The 22,408-nt window shown below is 41.1% G+C and overlaps 1 protein-coding gene across 1 annotated transcript in view; it reads left to right on the top strand.

Moving 5' to 3' along the window:
• ADGRV1 (adhesion G protein-coupled receptor V1) overlaps positions 1–22,408 on the top strand; it is a 654,157-nt gene that overhangs the window by 294,399 nt on the left and 337,350 nt on the right. Inside the window, exons 69-72 of the mRNA XM_082259824.1 lie at positions 7,994–8,233; positions 12,082–12,231; positions 13,634–14,107; positions 16,607–16,750. Of these exons, the coding sequence (XP_082115950.1) occupies positions 7,994–8,233; positions 12,082–12,231; positions 13,634–14,107; positions 16,607–16,750 (1,008 nt within the window). The remainder of the gene's footprint in view (positions 1–7,993; positions 8,234–12,081; positions 12,232–13,633; positions 14,108–16,606; positions 16,751–22,408) is intronic.

A 22,408-nucleotide genomic window follows, 5' to 3' on the forward strand; every position in this document is an offset into this window, starting at 1 on the left:
GTGATCATCTCTTAAAACATACAATGTAATATACAATAGTAAAAATATATATGTATATATATATATCTAAAATGGCCTGTATTTGGCCAAACTCCTAATAAAATGCATCCTTTAGACACATTAGATGATGAGTCTACTATACGCTTATTTCACACAACTGCTGACAATGTCATGTTCAACAGTTCATATACTAAAATGGTACAATGAAAAAATGGAAAAGATGGAAAAAATGAAAATGGAAGAAAGTGTGGTGCACCATATACGTCCAATATTTACATCCCTAGCCTCATAACCAATGGCCTATCTGGTAGGATGGGTGCTCCTACCTGTGAAGGTGACCCCAAAACTTCACCCTTCTATCTTTCTTTCTTCTTTGCCTGCAACCCGCCTCCCCCCCTTTTTTTTGTTTGCTGATGGTCCCTACCTCTCATGGCTCTATAACTCTCCTTGACAGGGCTCCTCGGGCTGGCTGACCCTATATTCAGCGTATAACAGCTGTTATATCCAAACTCTCATTCAATCCCCTGGGGGCCAATGAGCCAAGAAGATGGATCCAATACGTTTCTCTACTGCACAATCTTTGAAATCTTAGGCCAACATCTGTATAACCTGTGATGGCCTCAAGTCCAAAGGCTTTCAGACCTACCGATTTCTTGTCATGCACATCCCGAAAGTGGCAAGAAAGGGAATGCTTGTCAAAACCTTTGTGGATGTTTCTCTTATGTTCTCCAAATCGTGTTCTGAACGTGCGTGAAGTGCGGCCTACATAGAGGAGTCCGCAGGGACAGACGAGACCATAAACCACAAACTCTGTGGAACAGTTGATGAACTGTCTGGTTTGATGTACTCGTCCGTCTAACCCTGCGACCTCCTTTTTCCTGTGCCACATGTATTGGCAAAGTCCGCAGTTGGAAACTCTGCACCTGAAAGAACCCTTTTGGTCGAAAATTGTTTTCCACATTGGTGCTAGTTCCTTCCTAGTGGATTTGACACGGCTCGGTGCTAAGACACTCCTTAGGTCTTTCGGTCTACGGTAGATGACTTTTGGTTTAGTTGAAATGGCCCCCGACAGTAAAGGATCTTTTTCTAAGATGCCCCAGTGTTTTTCCAAAATATTTTTTATGGCAAACGCTTTTTGGTTGTATTTAGTGCAAAAAGATACTTGGTAGTCCTCCCTTGTCCTGTATCCCCGACTGGTTCTACAATTCTTAGATTTCCTATCATCGGTGTATTCTTGCTTATATTTGGTATATGCTGTGTGTATGCTTTGATTATCATATCCTTTTTGTTGGAATTTTTTGATCAGAATTGAACTCTGTTCTTCAAAATCCTCGAGCTTGGTGCATGTACGTCTAAGCCTACAGAATTGCCCCAGGGGAACATTGCGTATCCACCTGGGGTGATGGTGACTATGGGCATGTAGGTACGAATTACCTGCTGTAGGCTTAAAGTGGGTTTTCGAAGTAATACACCCATCTGGCTCTGCCTTGAGTTCTAGGTCCAAAAAGACCAACTTTTCCTTATCCACCACATATGTGAACTGTATGCCATACGGGTTATTCTGGCAGTACTGCACAAATGCCTGTAGCTCCTCTTCTGATCCATCCCAGATGACGATTATATCGTCTATATACCGGGAAAAGAGAACCAGGTTTGCCCCATAGGGGTTGTTCCTCCAAATGTAATGGTGTTCCCATAGCCCCATGAACAAATTGGCATAACTAGGGGCGAACCTGGCTCCCATCGCCGTGCCCCTGAGCTGCCTGTAAAATTCACCCACAAACGTGAAAAAATTGTGCGTCAAGGTGAACTCGATACACTCAAGTAAAAATTGTATTTGAGTGTGATGGAGCGTCTGATCTTGAAACATAAAGTGCTGAACTGCTTGTAACCCGTACTCGTGTTGGATGGAGGTGTACAGTGAGCATACATCCAATGATACCCATCTGTAGTTTTCCTGCCATTTATAATTGGTCAAAACCTCCAGCATATGGCCTGAGTCACGTATGTAAGAGGGCAACTGCATGACCATACCCTGTAGGAAATGGTCAATGTAATTCCCCAAATTACAAGTGAGGCTGTCTATGCCCGCTATTATGGGTCTGCCCGGAGGATTCGAAGTGTCTTTATGCACTTTGGGGATATGGTAGAAGTGCGGTATGACAGGGAAGGGTCTTAGAAGGAAGACTCTTTCTTGTTTCGTAAGGATTTTAGCTTCTAGAGCCCGATCCAGGATTTCCTTATAGATCCCCATGTAGATGGCTGTTGGATCACCAGGGAGTCTCTCATACGTGTCAGCATCACTCAACAACCTATAGGCCTCTGCCATATATTGTTCCTTGTTCTGTATTACTAATCCACCTCCTTTATCGGCCTGTTTAAATACTAAGTCTGGGTTATTCTTCAGATTCCTCAAAGCCTCACGTTCTCCTTGTGGCATGGTTGCGGAGTATTCCCCCCTAGCTTTCTGACATAGTTTGTTAAAATCCGAATAGACCATCTCGTAAAATGTCGAAATATAGTTGCCCTTGGCCCAATGGGGATGGAAAATCGACTTAGGCTTAAATGGAGTGTGCTGAATCTGCCCTGTGTGGACCTGGCATAATCTCTCAAATTCTATCATACCTTCTTCGTCATCATAGCACATTCCTTCCTCCCAAAGATCTTCTAGTGCACTTAGACCTGCTTCCTCCTGTGCTGAGTCTGCCTCATCCACTGGCTCTAGAGCCCCACCATTGGTTGTTTCATTTTTGCTCTCCTTTTTGGCAAAGTATTTTTTCAATGTTAGGTTTCGTGTGAACTTTTTCAAATCTACAAAAAGTTCAAAAAGATTGGGGAGTGCAGGGGGAGCAAAATTAAAACCCTTCCGTAATAAGGTGAGTTCTGATTCCGTGAAGGCCTTATCGGACAGATTGTATATTTTTATGGTGTCATATTGGCCAACTGAACCTTCCCTCTTTTGATGTTTCTTTCCTCCTCTTCTTCCTCTTCTAGTATGCCTGACCGTTTTCGCCTGTTTATGTGCCCCGACGAGGGGCCTGCCACTAAAAAAGGAGAGGCTGGCTTAGGTGGAAGTGACCCTGAAGAGTCCCTACTGGGGGTGCTTTACTCCTCAACCTGAGTGGTGGATAGAGACTCTAAACTCATAGGGATGGACTTATGTGCAAGTCCCGATGGATTTACCCCCCTCGGCAAACCTGTCGTTTCCGAATTTGGCCATTTGGAGGCTCCAGAGAGCCTGGGCTCATCACCCATTCCCCTTGATATAGGGTCTGACTCCCCAGATTTCTCAGGGTTAATGACACCCGTATGCTTTGATAAGTTGTTAACCTTATTAGGTTTAGGGGACACATTTGGTCTACTCCCAGAAGGGTTAACAGTTTGACCTCCTCTATCCCTAGATTTCTGTCCATCCCTTTTGTGTGGGGATGGGCGGCCAGTTTGCTTTTTGTTGTGCCTGTTAGAACTCTGTTGTTTCTGTGTATTAGTGTTATTGTTGTTACTAGTGTTATTATGAGTGTGTCTCTCTTGATGCTCCTGTGTCTTAGGTTGATATGTTCTACTTTTTCTGCCCCACAAAAAAAAAAAAAAAAAGGGGGGGGAGGCGGGTTGCAGGCAAAGAAGAAAGAAAGATAGAAGGGTGAAGTTTTGGGGTCACCTTCACAGGTAGGAGCACCCATCCTACCAGATAGGCCATTGGTTATGAGGCTAGGGATGTAAATATTGGACGTATATGGTGCACCACACTTTCTTCCATTTTCATTTTTTCCATCTTTTCCATTTTTTCATTGTACCATTTTAGTATATGAACTGTTGAACATGACATTGTCAGCAGTTGTGTGAAATAAGCGTATAGTAGACTCATCATCTAATGTGTCTAAAGGATGCATTTTATTAGGAGTTTGGCCAAATACAGGCCATTTTAGATATATATATACATATATATTTTTACTATTGTATATTACATTGTATGTTTTAAGAGATGATCACAGTAGCGAGTAGCATCAGGTTCCCACACCCTTGGAGATGCTGGAATCCTGCACTCCAGTTGATCCAACAAGGAGGCCAAAAAGGAGGGATTGTCCAGTGTACGACAGAACTATTTTAGATGAGCAGTCTCATGTCCATACTCTTATAAACACATTCTCTTAAATTAAATAGAATTTCAAGTATACAAGTATATTGCATGCCGTTTTTAAGTATCATTATTTACATACAGTGGGTAAATAGGGCCACTGACCAACAAAGGACCCAATCCCAAACAGATGTGGCCCTTAATTTGGCACCTGAGACAGTGATGTCTTGGGGGACACAACTGTTCTATTGGACAGGGCTGTCCAAGTTTTAATAAGTAATATGAGCAGTGCAGTTTTCAGTTTGACCGCTAGATGGCAGTGCATTTAACCAGGGCTCCAGTCGAGCCTGTATACACGTTTCCACGGATACAGACGGGGGCGGGCTTTACACAGAGCTTCCGCCCCGCTCTACAGGTGATGATGCAATACAGGTCCTGGAACGCAGAGCAGATGGCGTGCGTTCCGGGACCAGGAAGCCACAATCCCTCGAGGAAGTCATGGCTTCTGAGGAGCCATGGCGCACTCAACCAGCCACATCAGCCACATTCCGGCTTGTGAGGGTCCTGCAAGTGAGGACACGAGCGGCCAACATTCGGACACTGCCATCATTTTCAATACAATCGGACACGAGTAATCACAAAGGAGTTCTGGTAAGTCATACATACACTTCAGGTCCCATCGGAGGGGGCATGTCTAGAGTGTGCACAGACTTGCATAACAGCATGGAACATTTGTCTGCATATTGTCCAGATGTTGTTCCTGGACCACATTCCCAGCCTTGGGGTCCCCTTTGTTTTTACATTTGTTTTGACATGTGCTGGTTGTGGCTATATGTTTTGAAGACAGTCTCCACTTGAAGTGTAATATGAAACATGAAACATGAAACATAATAATTTTAGAGGCCATAGAGATATGAGGACTGAGACACAGGCCCATTAAGAGTAGTTTTGTTGACACTGGATGGTCCCGCCCCCTCCTTCCGGGGGGGAGGGAGGGGCATGGGAGGGGAAGAGGTAGAGGAACACTGAGCTACTCTCTATATAAACTTCAATCTGCTATGGCATGACCAGCTCTGAGGAAGGGAGCTTGACTCCCGAAACGCGTTAGCGGTCGCAATTTCCAGGACATGGTCCAACACATGGGTGACGGGAATTTGCAATACGATTTTTATTCTTCATGTTTGTGAGTATGCATTCAGCATTTTATTAAATTATTTTAAACAGTACCACGGGTAATGCACTAGGTGTTTGCGCCTCCTTTTCCTTTCTTTTATGCATCCGTTTGGAGTTCCCTGCCTGAGGAGAGCAGCACGCCAGTCTTCCCCTTCGGAGTGAGCGCTTGGCTGATTATTTGTTTAGAATTTGAAGATGGTTAGATGGTCGGGACAAAATAGGGACACAATGTAAAAGTGAATCATAGCAATTTATTTTGAAAAACCATATGTGAATACATTACCGTACAGATACAAATCATGTGTAATATATAACCAGTATAAACAAGAAACAAGACATACAACACAAAACAATCAACAGGGTACAGGCCAGTGCATAATGAAAATCATCACAGAAGTATAATGTATTAGTAATAATGCAGGTGGTGTATTCCACAACTATAGCCTTTCCTGTGATGTGTTCCTGTGGACGTTCAGGATATTCTGGGTAGGTAGTCACTTTGTGCTTTCAAGCAATATATGTGGGGGTACTATATGGCAGGCTTGCCGGGATGGCTATTCCAACATAAACACCATCTGTGATAGTTAGGGATACATGGGGACTTTGGCAGAGTCGGTGCAGTGACCAATGGCTCTGACGGCTAAATGCCGTTGCTTCACCACTTTCCCTTTTGGGATGTTATTTGTTGCCGATCTCTTCTAGGATCTAGGCGTGTGTGGGGATTTTTTCAGAGTTGGCGGTTTATCCTTTGACTCCGATGGCTGAGTGCCGTATTTATCCCTTTCCTATTCCTGAAGAGTGTGCTTGTGCGGGGGAGAGATGATCTTTATCCGTTGCAGCGGTATATCGGGGTTATATGCATTATCTGGTTAGGTTGGACATGTATTATTGTAATACAGGGACTTACTATAGCATCCCAATTTAAGTGCTCCACACATCCACCTTATACTATAATCCACCTGGATGCACAAAGTAGTTGTGGTGATATATATGGTTTTACTAACACATGTCAAAGTTGCAAAATTGTGCTTAGCCATTAAGATTAGTTTTACCCTTAGGCGTGAAGGGGTTAATAATCTTAATCCAAAATAACTTTTTAAGGATTTGCTTTTAGGAGAGGCAACACTGCAGGGTAGAAATGGTTATAAGAATATCTGTCCAGTGATAGAACATGCTGAAAATATAGTATAGCTACCTCAGTTTCCATATATCATGTTGCCTGGTATGCTTTGTGCAGAGTTCTAATTCCTGCTATTGACTCAGCTGATAATGTCTTCCTTACATGAACACTGTGTACACAGTATGTTGTGTAGTAGCACTAATGACTACAGTGCAAACATAAGGTTCTTCCCGTAAAGGGCCAGACTACGCATCACACTTCCTGGCTTGTGGTTATGTGTTAATCTTCTCAGAGGTGTTACGTATTTTCACACTTGTAGGTGAAAAGTGCTACAATTTTTTAAGCCTGAAAGTAAACATGGAAATATTGTAATGAAATAAAAACTGGGTTCTAATTTCTGTATTTTTATTTAAAAAAATCTGTCATTTTGACATTTTACCTTAATTAGTTTTAAAGAAGCTGGTTGACTATGTTATAGTCCAAAAGCTGTAGCAAAAAAATCAAGTAAAGGCAATGTCTCTCTAGGGCAGGGGTCTTCAAACTATGGCCCTCCAGTTGTTCAGGAACTACAATTCCCATCATGCTTAGTCATGTCTGTGAATGTCAGAGTTTTACAATGCCTCATAGAATGAGTAATTCCGCAACAGCTGGAGGGCCATAGTTTGAGGATCCCTGCTCTAGGGAGCCACTAGAAATATTTGGGTCCTCCTACCTGTCATTTGGCTACCTCTCCAGTATCAGGATCCAACAGCTCTATTTGACCCAGTGATCATTGTCAGGTAAAAAGAAAGTGATAGGATTGGATAAAAGTTTAGAGCTTCCCTTGGAATAGAAGTAGACAGAAAATCTTCCAATGGGATGCCTGTTCAAAATAACAAAATAAGTATGATGTATATAAATGTGCCAAAAAGACTAAAACAATAGTACGTCTTTAAAGAATGAATTGTAATAAAACAAAGTCCTCCAATAGAAAGTGATGATAATAGAAAATCTCCTCAGTATTATCAACCCTGCCCATATATTTTGTCAAAAAAGAGTGGGGAAAGTGTTCTGTAGTCCAGCACAGAGAACTGGGTAGGGTTGACAACACTGCTTGGAATTTTAGTGCAGCAGAGGCACTGTGTTGTCACCCCAAACAGGGAGCTGGGAGTACACTGAATATTTGGCAGATCAACAGGTATTTTTTTGTACTTGCAGTTTTTTTCAAGATGTGAAACATATGAAAATGTGCATGTATTACAGGGATGTACCAAATAGGTTTTTCTATTTTTGTCCAGACATTCATTATTTTAAAAAATGTTATCGCTGTTTTTCTGTCTGAGGGGACATCTGCTCAGTGGGGGCATGGACAACAATAAAAAGCCTGACTATATCTTTAACTCTTCATCAATCTATTCAAAAGTTAGCATGATGGTCTCCAAAGTAGTAATAAAACCTGTTTAATTGCTTTAACTACAAGCACATTGCTCATTGATTGCAGAAAAACAATGCAAATCCTTTATTATCACTAGCAGTCAATTGATTGTCTTTGGTTAAACTGCAATGCTTCCTTTCTATTCCTTGTGTGTATATGATGTATACATTATAACCCATCAATATTACTTCTTTGCAACATTATTCTTTAGATATTATGGCATATATTGGGACCTAATTCCAAGACCACCCTGTCACCTGGCAATGATGATTTGAGCGGACCTCTGAATGGATCTTTTCATTATGATGATGGAGAAGGGGGGACAAGGGTTATCACACTGACTATTCTGCCCCATGGAGAGATTGAAGTCCAAGAAAAATTCATAGTTGTACTAAGCATTGGAAGTGGCAGCACTGAGGTTGACCCAAAAGCTGGAAATGTGACTCTTACAGTAAGTATTTCTGATTTGCTCTGTATTATGCAGAGTTGTCCATAGACTGAGGATAATACCTTGACAACCTATGTTTCATAAAAAGGAAAAAGGAAAAATATATGCAGTAAAGATTTATACTTTCTACTGCTATGATCAGAAGAATTTAGTAAATACACATTATTATGTCATGCCTGACATGTTAAAGGTATAATATTTTATGTTTGTTTGTTTGTTTTAGTCTTTTTCAATGTATTATGGCCAGGAGCTAAATTTGTATCTATCTTTATTTTGTTAGAATAATTTCATCAGGGTGCAAATTTGGCCTGGCAGAACATGACAGGCAAAGCAAATCCCCAATAAATTAAAAGTGTTAATACTCCCCCTTTTGCTTCAAAATATGACCATTTGCACGTAGAGGATTCCAAACTTAGAGCAGATGTATGCAGGAAGGCATTAGATGAGCCCATTAGGTGAGTACTATTTAATATCATGGACAGATGAAGCCAGATAAACAAGGTTAGGGGTACAAGAAATGGGTCCATTTTACTTGGCCATAAAGCTGCTTTTTAAAAAAAAAAGATACTGCACATTTGCTTTTTATTTTACTGGCTTTGGGACACAGCGAAGCGATTGTAGCACCACCCCCCAAGGAGCATCTGGTTAGGACGATTCCTCTGTTCTTAGTCCTGAAAGTACAGGAAAAAAATGTATAGGGGGTAGCACAGTCCAGCACACTGAATGATTAACAACAAAAACTAGGTATAAGAGACTTAGAGTCGGCTTGAACAATAGCACCGCTACCCCATGATGCAATAACTGGCAGTAGAAAAGCAGTCTAACAATAACAAGGCTATACTGCCAGTTATGCACTAATGGTGGCTGTGTTAGGCCATGACCATCTGGCTAAATGTGGTCAGAATTTAAACATAAACGGTGTAGGCAGTGTAGGAATATGAGGGGAACTTGTGAGATTGATGATGGGGAAGCAGGGACGGGGGCAGACTCTAAGGAATTTCAATATTTTGCCAGCAAACATTGGGTTTCTTTTTGAAGAGCGTTGGTGAACCAACCCTTTAACCCCCTTAGCGGTAACCCCGAGCGTGACTCGGGGTGGTTTTTTCATGCTAGGATCGGTATCCCCGAGTCACGCTCGGGGTAGATGTGCAGAGCCTGCAGCACGGTTCCTTACCTTCTCCTGGCGATGCAGCGATGATCTCCCATTGCTGTGATCGCCGCCGAGATCCCCGCCACGCCGTCCGTCGCTCTGATGACTTCCTGGTTCCGTTCCCTGCAGCAGAAATGGTGCATGGGAGCGGAACTGGGAGGGAAAATCAAATGTTGCACAAATCACAAACACATAAAAAGGAGGTGATACAGTGTAATCTGAGAGGATTACACTGTATCACCTTAGTATCAGACACAGTGCCCTTTCAGTGCCCCTTGCCATTGTCATTTGTGTCAAATAAAACCCTTTGAAAATGGCATCAAAAAAGCGCTGTCCTACAAATGCGCTTTTGGATCAGCTTAGCGACTGCGACAGCAACAGCGGCAGTGACACGTGAGTCATGGGGAGATTTGTCATCTGACTCTGACACCGACACTGATCCAGAAAGTGACAACGCCGGTGATCCCGCACCTGACCTAAGCGATGTGCACACTTGGTGCCCTCTAAACAGCGATGCGGACCAGGCAGCACCCCAAAGATTCCGATTCACTGGATCTCCTGGGATGAAGGTTGATGTGGAGAGTGACAACCCTCTGGCGTACCTGAAATTATTTCTTACTGAGGAGGTAATTCTAAAAATTGTCACAGAAACCAACCGCTACCATGAGCAGCAATCCGCTACGCTGCGTGCCAGATTTTCCAGATCCAGAAAATGGGAGCCGGTCACTAAAGAGGACATCTGGCAGTTTCTGGGACTCATCATCCTTCAGGGGGTAGTGGGGAAACCGCTCCAGAAATGGTATTGGACCACCAATAAGATACTGGCCACTCCATTTTTTGGCACCGTGATGTCCGAATACCGTTTTTCACTCATCATGAAGAATTTACACTTCGCCAACAACTAAGAGTTTGATGAGGCCACGCATCCTGCGCCCAAACTCAAAAAAATCTGGGAGATGTGCCAAATGATTGTCACCAACTTCCAGCGGACCTACGTGCCAGAAAGGGATGTCAGTGTGGACGAAAGTCTGATGGCCTACAAGGGACGCCTGAGCTGGATACAATTTATTGCATCCAAAAGAGCGCGGTTTGGCATCAAATCTTATATGCTCTGTGAATCATCCACCGGATATATCTGGAATGCTATCATTTACACCGGTAAAGGTACCAAGTTCAATCCCAGGTACAGCGGCTATGGGATGGCCACATCCTCTGTCTTTTCACTGCTGGACCCATTGCTGAACCAGGGATATTGCGTGACAACGGACAATTTTTACACATCTCCGGAACTTCATGAGGTTTTTCTCCTAAACAAAACTGATGGGTATGGTACCGTTAGGCCAAACCGGCGTGACATGCTATCAATGTTTAGCAGGAAAAAACTAAAAAAAGGAGAGATGGTTGCCTTTCAAAAGGGTAAAATGATGTCAATGCGATGGCGAGACAAATAGGACGTGTCTCATGAGCACCGTGCACAGCACCTCCACTGCCATGGTCCGCACAAAACACGGAACAGATGTGCTGAAGCCGAAAGTCGTGATCGACTATAATCACACAATGGGAGGTGTCGACCGAGCCGATCAGGCAATGACATTTTACCCGGCGATGCGGAAGCAACAGAAGAAGTATTATAAAAAGATTTTCAGGCATCTCCTTGAACAATGCCTTTGGAACGCCTATATCCTTTATAAAGCAAACACTAACATACCTCTTGTTCATTCTGACTTTATCTGGAAGGTGGCTGAGCAGATTTTTGTCAACCACCCGACGCCATCAGTATCTGCTAACAGACCCGGACAACGCGCTGTTGACGTTGGCAATCCAGAACGCCTGACAGGTCGTCATTTTGTAGACTTCGTACCGCCAACCGCAAGAAAGTTAGCGCCTACCAGGATGTGCGTCGTTTGCTGTTCCAAGAGAGAAGACAATGAAAAAAAAGTCAGAAAAGAAACAAGGTACTATTGTCCTGATTGCAACGTCGGACTTTGTCTAGTTCCATGCTTCAAACTGTTTCACACTCAGGATGTGTATTGAATTTCTTTGTTTGACAAATTTCATTATTTTTCATTGCATTATTGAATAAAATTATATTATTGATTAGATTATAATTCATGTGTTTTTGTTTCAAATTTATCACATCTGGGATGTCTACTAGAGTCTTGTTTTGGTCAGGTTTAAGTCAGTAATTACTAAGAATTGTAGGCCTACAATACATAACGCCAAATTTCCATGCAAAAAATTGTACCGCATTTGGTACATAATTCCTGACATCATACCGCCAGGGAGGTTAAGAGTATTCAAATAAATATATAAAAGAGGGAGTACAGCCGTTCATGTGACCTGCCAGTCATGTGACTCTAATTACAAAATGAGGTGAGGTGTTTGCTGCATTAGACAGAGAGAACTCCGAGAAGTACTTCAGGTTTTACATCGAGGCCTGCATTTTATGAATACAACACAAAATGCAGGTCGCAGTCTGGCATTACTTTAGGGAGAGAAAGAATATAGCGATCTCTGCTCTCACATGGAATAGGTTTCACAGAATGTATATTACATGCATTCAGCATGTATTCTGGTATATAATTTAAAATCAACTGGTTATCCAGGGAAAACTGACATGTCTTCAAACTCGTTCATACAGAGTAAGTAAACCATCTCTTAAGCATAAATTAACTGCAAATGTTGGGCTCTTTTTATCTAGATACAGAAATTTGGTGATCCCAATGGAATTGTTCAGTTTGCAGAAGAGTCTCTGCTACAGAAAAATTACACCGAACCTCAAACCAGTGATGGACCCCTGAATATAACTTTTCTTATCAGGAGAGTGCAAGGAACGCTAGGCGATATTACGGTAATTATATTATAACTTTATAAAGAGGCGTACATGGATTTTGAGAATAATAAAAGTACAAGGAAAGGTCTTGTAACACAGAGCCTCCCTCTTCTTTTAAGTTTGGCAGGTTTGTTTAACAGGTGTGTTCACCTGACAATTTTCTGGATGAGGTCAGTCCTTTACAAATGTAGTAGAAAATGGCTGACATACAGGGTCCAAAATTGGCATACAAATTTCAGCACATACCTTCTTTGTAAATGTTTTCGATATACCTGCAGTCACCATGTGGGTTCCATTTTGATCTCTTAAGCCTAGTACACACGCAACGAATTTCCGCCGACCGGTCGTCAATCTTTTGTCCAGAGTGGTGTTTTGTTGGTTGGAATGTGCCTAGACTGCACAGGAATTTTCCCGCACGACAAAATTCTACTTCAGAAGTGATGTCATGTGTTGGTTTGCTTTTTGTGTTCTTTCTTCTCTGAGCATGCCCAGTCTTGCTCATAAGATTTTTCCCTGTCAAAATCTATACTGACTGCACGAAAACCGGACGTGTTTTGACGGAGGACAAAAATTTTATAGCCTGCACACCAGATTACTTTCGGCCGAAAAGTCGAAATCGATTGTCGGAAGCATCATACTAACAAGCCGAAAATCGGTGGATCGGTCGTCGGCCGAATTTCGACACGTGTGTACGAGGCTTTAGTTAATCTGTGTGTGCATAGCATGTCAATGGGTTGTAGGCTGAAGGCTGTACATAAGCCTCAACTTTTCTCGAAATTAAGCTCACCTCTTCTCACACTAAACCCAATCCCCTAATTCAGCTATCAAATGTCAGGAGTTTTACTGATCACTGAGGATCTTGTCTTGGATTGTTGAAAGACAGCAGCAATGTATAGCTTAGTGTCAGGAGGTGACATGCCCTAATCTCTTATGAGGCCTGAATTTCGACACATGTGTACGAGGCTTTAGTTAATCTGTGTGTGCATAGCATGTCAATGGGTTGTAGGCTGAAGGCTGTACATAAGCCTCAACTTTTCTCGAAATTAAGCTCACCTCTTCTCACACTAAACCCAATCCCCTAATTCAGCTATCAAATGTCAGGAGTTTTACTGATCACTGAGGATCTTGTCTTGGATTGTTGAAAGACAGCAGCAATGTATAGCTTAGTGTCAGGAGGTGACATGCCCTAATCTCTTATGAGGCCTGAATCCAGGATCTTCCTCAGGAACAGATTTGAAAACAATTGCAAGTACTTACACATTTACCTATAATAGCTTTACAGATTCACATTAAATGTGCATTTCAAACAGTATACATCTCAATCTGTGTTGCCAGTTTGTAGAAAATGTTTACCAGGACATATGTTTGTTAAACAGCTCCTTGGATGTGAATTAACTAATGCTGTGTCTCTCTTTTCAAGGTGCATTGGAGACTGACCAGTTTATCAGACATTACAAGTGACTTCTCAGCTACTTCTGGTTGGGTTGTCATTCCTGATAAACAAAATATTGCAGAGATTGTAATTCAGCTTTTACCAGATGATGTGCCAGAAATGGATGAGCTTTGTATGGTCCAACTGACCTCAGTAGAAGGAGGGGCTGATATGGATAGTATGCGAAGTGTGTTGTGGTTCACTGTTCTGGCAAATGATGACCCTCATGGTGTGTTTTATTTGGACCCAGAAAGACAGACTGTCATTGTAAACAATGACATGGAACGCTTCATCCAAACTAATGTGACAAGGCTTGGAGGAACATTTGGCAACGTCACCATAGAGTACCAAGTGTCTTTTGGAAAAACAGCACGAGAAAATCAGACCGTAATAATTATGGGAAGTGTGTTTATTCAAGATGGTGCAAGCTATGGTATTAGCATAGTGCCAATCAGTAACCAGGTCAGTTTTCCTCAGATCCTTATTCATGTGTAATCTGCAGCTATTAGGGTAAATAAGGACTACATGTCTTGGTTTGTCTATGACATTTATTTTCTTATAGGCTGGAGGGGTGCAGTTTACCCAAGCTAAATAGAAAACCATTAAAGTGTATCCAAACTCAAAAAACAAAAATGTTATTTATGGCTATTCACCAACCCTAAATTGGAACTTTCCCCTATTTCACTAAAAATCACATCAGAATGCAGCTCTGCTTGCTGAAATCAAAATGTTTATTTCACTTTTTGGTTAGGTGTGGGACTGTTGATGCAACATGGGCCTCGCAGTTTCATCCTAGGAAGCCTGTGTCTTCCCCCTAAGATGAGGAGCGCTGTCAGATTTCAGCTGGCAGACTCAGAGTTACAGGCAGGGATCCAGGAAAGGGAAAGGTGGGTTCATCAGCCCTTCGTGCAAATAGCCACCATGAGAAGAATAGAAAAAAAAAGGCATTTATAGGATAAAAAGCCTGCAATTATCTATAAGCCCCCGGTCACAGCGGTGCAACTTGTCATGCAATTTGACAGTTTCAAATCATATGACCAGTCAGACCCTATTGTCCACATCGGAAGCGGTCAAATCAGTGGAGTCGCACCGATTTTAAAAAGCAGTTCCTGCACTACTTTTTGCAAGTTCAGGTGTGACTTACATTGACATCTGTGCATAAAGTCGCACAGATGTCTTCCAAGTCACACCTGAAGTAGCACTGAAATGCTACCTTGAAATTGTGCTTCTTCAAGTGAAGTAGCACGATGTTAATATCGCAATCAGTGTGGCCAGGGTGTAAGTGTCTGTTTGTAGATTGTTTTTGATATACATTTCTAAAGATGCCTTTGTTGTCAAATTTACAGTAAGATAAGAGTAAAGTTATAGAAAATTTGGGCAGTTTTGGGACTTTAGATGAGACACCGGCGAGCACTGCTCAGCGTGTCCATCCCTGTATATAACAAAACTGAAGAGAAAAAGGGAATTAAAGAAGGTGTGTGTGTTTCGAAACCAACTGGCTCTTAGTGTGCACCCTATGGCTTTTACATAGCCATTCGTTTTTCAATACAAGTCATGGAGGGAAGCAGGTTGGGGGAGGATTGGGCCATCTCCAAGCTCACCTGTTTCCCATCCATCCATCAGCATTCATGTACTTCCAAGTTTGAGACAATTAGTTTGAGTAGTGTTAGGAAGTGTTAGGACTGCAGGATACACAGGGTGCAGTGGAGTGGCCTGCAGCTTATACATGCGTTTGCAAATGTGTGTTAACTAAACCCCTGTTTTTAACCTATTATGTTAGACAGGTTTATTTGGTTTGTCAGCAGACTGGTGGGTAAGTATAGCAAACTAAGGGCCGGTTGGTTTCCACACACATACACACCTTCTTTAATGCACTTTTTCTCTTCAGTTTAGATAAGAGTAAAGTTAATCTTTAAATGTGGTGGCTTTATTCGTTTTCTTTGTTTAGGCTTTTTTTCCCTTTATTTTTTACCTTGTAATCCATACATTTACACACTGCCTGCCTTAAGGTAGCTCCACTCTATGGAGGAGGGCTGAAGGTACCCTTGGAAAGCAGCATTATCAATCTGTGGTGTCGGTAGAATTTGATGCACTAGCAAATTTAAATAGACTTGACTAACAAATTAAAGCCAGACTCAAGCTAATACTTTTTAAAGTGCAACTAAAGGTACAAGGCAATAATCTGTGATTGGGTAGGCTATATATAGGAGAAGAGATGTGCTAAGTCTCTTCTGCAATAAAATAAACCTGACTGTTCAAAGTCGTCTTTACAATGTACACTGAGCTATCCATACGCAGCTCCTGGTACATTCTGAGCATGGTACCTTTGTGCAGGGATGAATGAGTTATATCTTTCTGCAATGGCCAATTAAAATTGCCAAAGACCCTGTGCTCAAAAATAGCTGGTGAGAAAATGCTGTCACAGACGTTGGACTGTTACAGGGGAGGTACAGTACTTGCTTCTTTTTTTTTTCTTTTTTCTTTTCTGAATAAAGGTTGACCATTGTAAGCACACCTGTTTGTGGGTAAATGGTTTGTTTGAATCCCCTAACTGTCACTTTTGCAGGACAGCTTGGTCTGTTATAGGAAGTTGCAAAACTATATGATTGCTGGCAGGATCGCTAGGTGAAAAAAAAGGGGGAAAAACACAAAAAAAAAAAAAAAAAAAAAAAATAATAATAATGTAACTACCACATTTAAGAAGTTGTAATATGATATTGTTTTGCTATGGTTTTTGTACCACCTCAAACAAATTAGTTGGTCATATCTCTGATTTTCAATCTAGTTAATGCAGTACAATATTTGCAGCATGTCCACACATATGGCCAGCATTTTTTATCCCTCTTTTAAAAGTGTTGCCTTTCCTCTTACATTGAAATGATTGAATGGATTTTCATATCTTTTCTAGCTTCAAGATGTAATTCGCTCTGTCCTGATTAACTATATATTTTTTTTCCTTAGGTCTTCCTCTTACCTGGCTTTAATTTTACTCTTGAGTTGACAAATGTCACTTTGATGGGTGAAAGCACCTCTGGAAAGCCTTACATACATAAGGGACAAAAGCCAAGTCCAGTAACAGTACCTAAGGAAGCTGCCAATTCAGAGGTATAGTAATAGTAGGGACTGCAGTACTCTATGCTGACCAGCAGAGGGAAAACAAGTCCAACTTTCTACAATATCAAAAAGCTTCAAGTAAAATATCCAGTATACATAAATGTATTACAGTCATGGGCTGTCAGGGTTTGTATTTCAGTATTAGGGAGTCAATGATTATTTAATAAATGTGTAGGACAGTTATATAAAAACTATAAGAAAAATAAACCAATATAAATATAACATACTGTATTACTTAACAGTTGTTCACACAAATGTTTTTTTTTTTTTTTTTTTTTTTATGGAATGTTTTCTACTGTTGCAGTGAATTGTATATTAAAATATATTTTAAAAATTGAGGGTACATTTCCTAGAAGGTTTGTTGTTAAATGTTTTCACAGTGTTTTAGTTATTATCGATATGATATGATGAACCATTAGTCAAAAGCTTTATAATGGGAACTATCTGAAGGCATTTCAATTTTAGCAGTATGAAAATAAAAATTGGATTATTGTGGGCAACATTCACTATTTTTCTTTAGATACTTTTGATCTAAAGAAGGTTCAGTAATTATAATTAGCATTTCTGAACCAGTGCATGCATGAGCTCATACAGCTTTCCTGTCTAAATGTAACTTTAGATAAAATATGTCCCATGTTATGTAACTAGAATTAAAGTATGAATCATCATTACAGTTTCATACTTTGTTTATTTAACAGTCATGCAGTAGGTGTTGAGGTTTTATTCCTGTGTTCCTAAGATCATGTCATTTCCTATCCACTTGAACAGAGAAACACTCTAACCAATCTGAATGTGCTCAGCACACATATATGATCTTGTACCGGTTTTCATATCATTTTCTTCCCATGGCAAACCTGCACTTAGCCAAGACGTGTTTAGCTTATTTTTCTTTAGCATTAAGAAATATTTCCAAGTGTACTGTAATTATTTTTTACTTCAAATAACATTTTTAACCACTTCAATACTGGGCACTTTCACCCCCTTCCTGCCCAGGCCAATTTTCAGCTTTCAGCGCTGTCACACTTTGAATGACAATTGCGCGGTCATGCAATGCTGTACCCAAATTAAATTGTTATAATTTTTTTTTCACACAAATAGAGCTTTGTTTTAGTGGTATTTAATCACCACTGAGTTTTTTTTTATTTTTTTACTAGAAAAAAGGCTGAAAATTTTGAAAAAAGTTTTCTTAGTTTCTTTCAGTAAATTTTGTAAATAAGTAATTTTTCTCCTTCACTGATGTGCACTGATGAGGCAGTACTGATGGGCACTGATAAGCTGCACTGATGGGCACTAATGAGGTGGCACTTATAGGTACTGTTGAGGCGGCGCTGAAGGGCACTGATTAGGTGGCACTGATAAGGAGGCACTAATGATGATCAGTGTCCTGATTACTTGTCCTGGACTCCCCTTTGAGGAGGAGCCGCTGATCAGCTCTCCTCGCCACACACTCTGACTGTGAGGCGAGGAGTGCCGATAATTGGCGCTTCCGCATTTACATATGACCGGCTGTGATTGAACACAGCCGATCACATGGGTAAAGAGCCACGTCTTTGACTCTTTACCAAGATCGGGGGTGTGCCGTGTCCTAGGAATACAGAGCAGCCACGATCATTGTGGTGCTCGTGAGAGCAGCCATTCTGGGGCGCCGTCATGTGATGTCGTTCCAGAACGAGAACTGCACCGCTCCGTTCCACTGTCATTTGACGGTGGGTGGGCAGCAAGTGGTTACATTCTACTCAGGGATGGCAGTAACAGTAGGACCTAGTTACCATCTCATGTAGAGGGTCTCATCACCAAGTTCTATAATGATATTTATATTTCATAGTAGACAATTTTGTTCGAAAAAATATGCATAGGGTCATCCAAGTGATCCTTAATTTAAAAAAAAAAAAAAATACCAAGGTTTATATTTTGTCGGATTGCCTTTGAACTTTATTAGCAATATTCTGCTTCAGCAATCTAAGCCCTGAAAGTGTGATCTCTATAACTGATCCAGTTGAGGTGAGATAACTTAAAGTGATTGTAAACGATCCCCTTGTAAAACAGCCCATTCAATTTAAAATAGAAATAGGTGATCACATTCCCTCTGTTCTCTAGAAGGGGTTTTTTGATCTCTATGACCCTATGTATAGTCGGGTTTGCCGTCGTCCCTGGTTGAGTATTGTATCGGTTTGTTGGTACCTCAGGCCAATAAGAAGTGGGACTTTTAAGGCAGGTATGGGGTATAAGATAAAGTACAAGCAAAAATTGCTAATAGTAACTAAATGATAATAATGATAATAATAATAATAAATGTTTAATTCTTAAAACATATGTACAGTGAAGTACAGTTGCGTGAAAGGGTTATAGACCCTTGTGAAGTTGTGTAATAGAAGGAGGGTTAGTGACATGTGAGAAATAGTGACTTTTGAGAGTATATCTCTGTCTGTTCCTGCTGTTAAGCTTGGGTGGTTCAGATCAGAGGTGTCTCCTATATCCTACGCGTTTCGGCCTTTAATTGGGCCTTTTTCAAGGTTGATTGTCACTATTTCTGTTGATAAAATGCAGGTTTTTTATTAAATATTTTTAAGTATCACCACTTTTTTAAAAAAATTAAATAATAGTGGTGAATTTTTCAAAAGTAGTACATACATGTTGTTTTCTTTGAATCCTTTTGTGTTGAAATGGCTCCCTCTTTAGCACAGCGAGAACCATGCGGTTTCCTGAAAATTATATGTATATATATATTTGTGAGATTCAGCTACAAAGTTGATAGTGGTTCTACAGGTGTGTTGTTGAACTTACATGGGCTATGTCTCATACCTGGGGTAGATCATATGAATCTCCCCTGGTGGTTAGTTTTGATTCCGGTGTGTGTGAAACCGGTTCTGGGCAAGGATATCCTTGTGCCTTTAAATGGTGCAGTTCTATATGAGACAGGTACATGTATAGGAAGATTTTATATCTATAATGCAATAATGCAGTATATACAGTATATAACACATTTTGGGTTTGTTTTTACCTTCATTATCACTTTGCAACAAGTGTTGTCCCATGCGGTTTCCAGCTGGGTCACACTTAAAAAGAGGGAGAAAAGACTCCTTCAGTAATGTATCTCCTTTTCAGGGTGGAGTAAGTGGTAAGGGTGGTGTTTCAAAACTTACAATTTTTCTTGTGCGCCGCTCTTGGTCCTCTCTCATCCCCATTCAGTTGTGGAATGAGAGAGGCAGAGGTTCCCCGGCCTTTTATCAGGCTCGCGCATGCGCTGTGAGCGCCGCACGTCTGAAACCAGATCACATACAGCTGGTGTGTGTCTCTGGTGCGCCTGCGTCCTATGGACGAGTGCGCTTCCAGTTTCCACCGCTGTTGCTCACTGGCGCGGCCGCCGACACGGAGAGGACACAGGTCACAGACTGGCAGAGTCTGAGGCGCCGATGTCGCTGGCTGTTATGTTGTGCCTGTAAAAAGCCCCTGGGAGGGAAAACAGTGAGAGATCCCCCCAGGGGCTTACCGTGCCGGGTGTGCTAAAAGTATGTGGAGATTTTTTCAACAAGGATTCAGTACAAGGCATAAGTGCATTATAATTTGCAAACAAGAGGTATATAAAAGGAAAAAACAAGGGAGAACATTCCATGTAATTAATAGCAGTTTTAATAGCAGTGTAATGAATAGTCAGGTTAAAGGGAAAGGAGGGGGAATTTTCCGGTTATATCCCCATTGGGAAAGAGTGGGGAAAGTCTGTCAGATCGGTCTTCTCAAAGCTTATGGAATCTAAAAAGGGGGGAATTCCGCATCTCCAATTCGTGTTTTTGATAAAAGATATAAGATGTATATATATATATATATACATCTTTGGACGAGTTTTCTTGTGAATGGATTGGATGATGTGAATGGAGAGTGATTATAAGTGTGTGGTGTGTCAATGATTGCTTCATTGTATTTTATCCTTTGGTAGCGAGATTTGTGTGGCTGATGTTTTTTTTGAACAAGAGTTTTTGTGAATGGACTTTCTCACAGTTTTGTGATTTTTTTATTTTTTGATGAAGGTTTTTTATTCTAATCAGTTTTCCCTGATGAGAAACCTTCTAAAAAGGGGGCATAGCTTTCTGCTTCATTTAGGCCTGGAAAGGTGGTTGCGTTGAGACGTTTTATCCATCTCATCTCTAATTGAAGCAGGGTTTTGTTCCAATCACCCCCCCTCCTCGGGATGTGGATCCGTTCTAGGGCCATAAACGATATTTTTGGCATCTTATGGGCGTGTTTATAGGCCACGTGTCGACCCAGTGGTAGATGGAAATTGCACATTTCCATTGAATTTACGTGTTTGTTGATCCTCTTTCCGAATTCCTGTCTTGTTTTACCTATGTAGAATGCGTTACATTCGCATCTCATCATATACACCACGCCTTTAGTCCGACAATTGGTGAAGTGTTTGGGTTCAAAAGTTTCTCCATTCGGTAGAGTGGTTTTAGTGCATTTTCTTATGACTTTGCATTGGTCACATGACCCACATGGGTATGTGCCTTTTGTCTTGCATGGGTCTTTGCGTGAACCTTCTTTAAAATCGCTATGAACTAGTCCTTGTTTGACAGATCCTGCCTTTCTGTACGTGATTGGCGGGTGGTCCGTGAGGAAGTCTTTCACTGTTGGGTCCTCTTTCAAAATTGCCCAATGTTTTTCCAAAATTGCTTTGATTTTTTTATTTTCGTTGGTGTATCTTAAAATGATTCGCGTTTTTTGGTCGGGTTGTTTAGGGTCCTGGGATGGTTTTTTAAATAGTAACTCTTGTCTTTCCTTGGAGTTGGCCTTGTTGTAGGCTTTCCTTAGTGAGGTTTTGGTGTAACCCCTTTCCATCAGTCTTGTGGTGAGTGCATCAGCTTCTTTTTTGTATATTTCTTTTTTGGTGCAATTCCTTTTAATCCTTAAGTATTGACTGTAAGGTATGGCTTTTTTTAGTGGGGGTGGATGAAAGCTCGTGGCATGTAGAATTGAATTGCCTGCGGTTTCCTTCCTATAGAGTGCGGTTTGTATGCGTCCATCGTGTTCCTTGTGGATCCATGTATCAAGGAATGGAACTTTTTTGTCACTGTAATTTAAGGTGAAATACATATTGTATGTGTTGTTGTTTAATGCGTTTTTTAGATCCTTGATTTGGTTTTCTGGTCCTGTCCACACTATCAGAATATCGTCTATGTATCGTTGCCATAGAAGTATATTATCAGTTAGCCAAGCGTTTCCTTCTTTGATGAGAAAGTCTTCTTCCCACTCTCCTAGATATAAATTGGCGTAGGTGGGGGCACAGCTTGTGCCCATCGCCACCCCGCAGGTTTGAAGGTAGTAACGACCATTGAACGTAAAGAAATTCCGATTTAAGATGAATTCAAGCATAGTAATTATAAAGGTGTTAAATTTTTCATCCTGTGGGCTTAGCTGGTTGAGAGCATTCTTGATTGTTTCCAGTCCTTTATTGTGCGGTATATTGTTATACAAGGCCTCGACATCCACAGTGATAAGAAAGGAATCACTGGGGATGGTCATGTCGTTCATTATCTGTAACAGATGCATGGTGTCTCTAGTATAGGAGGTCAGTTTTGAGACATGTGGTTTTAGATATGCGTCAATCACTTTGCTTATGGCTTCGGTGATGTTGCCATTCCCCGATACTATTGG

This window comes from Pelophylax lessonae, assembly GCF_965119305.1.
Source record: "Pelophylax lessonae genome assembly, chromosome: 1".
NCBI lineage: Eukaryota > Metazoa > Chordata > Amphibia > Anura > Ranidae > Pelophylax > Pelophylax lessonae.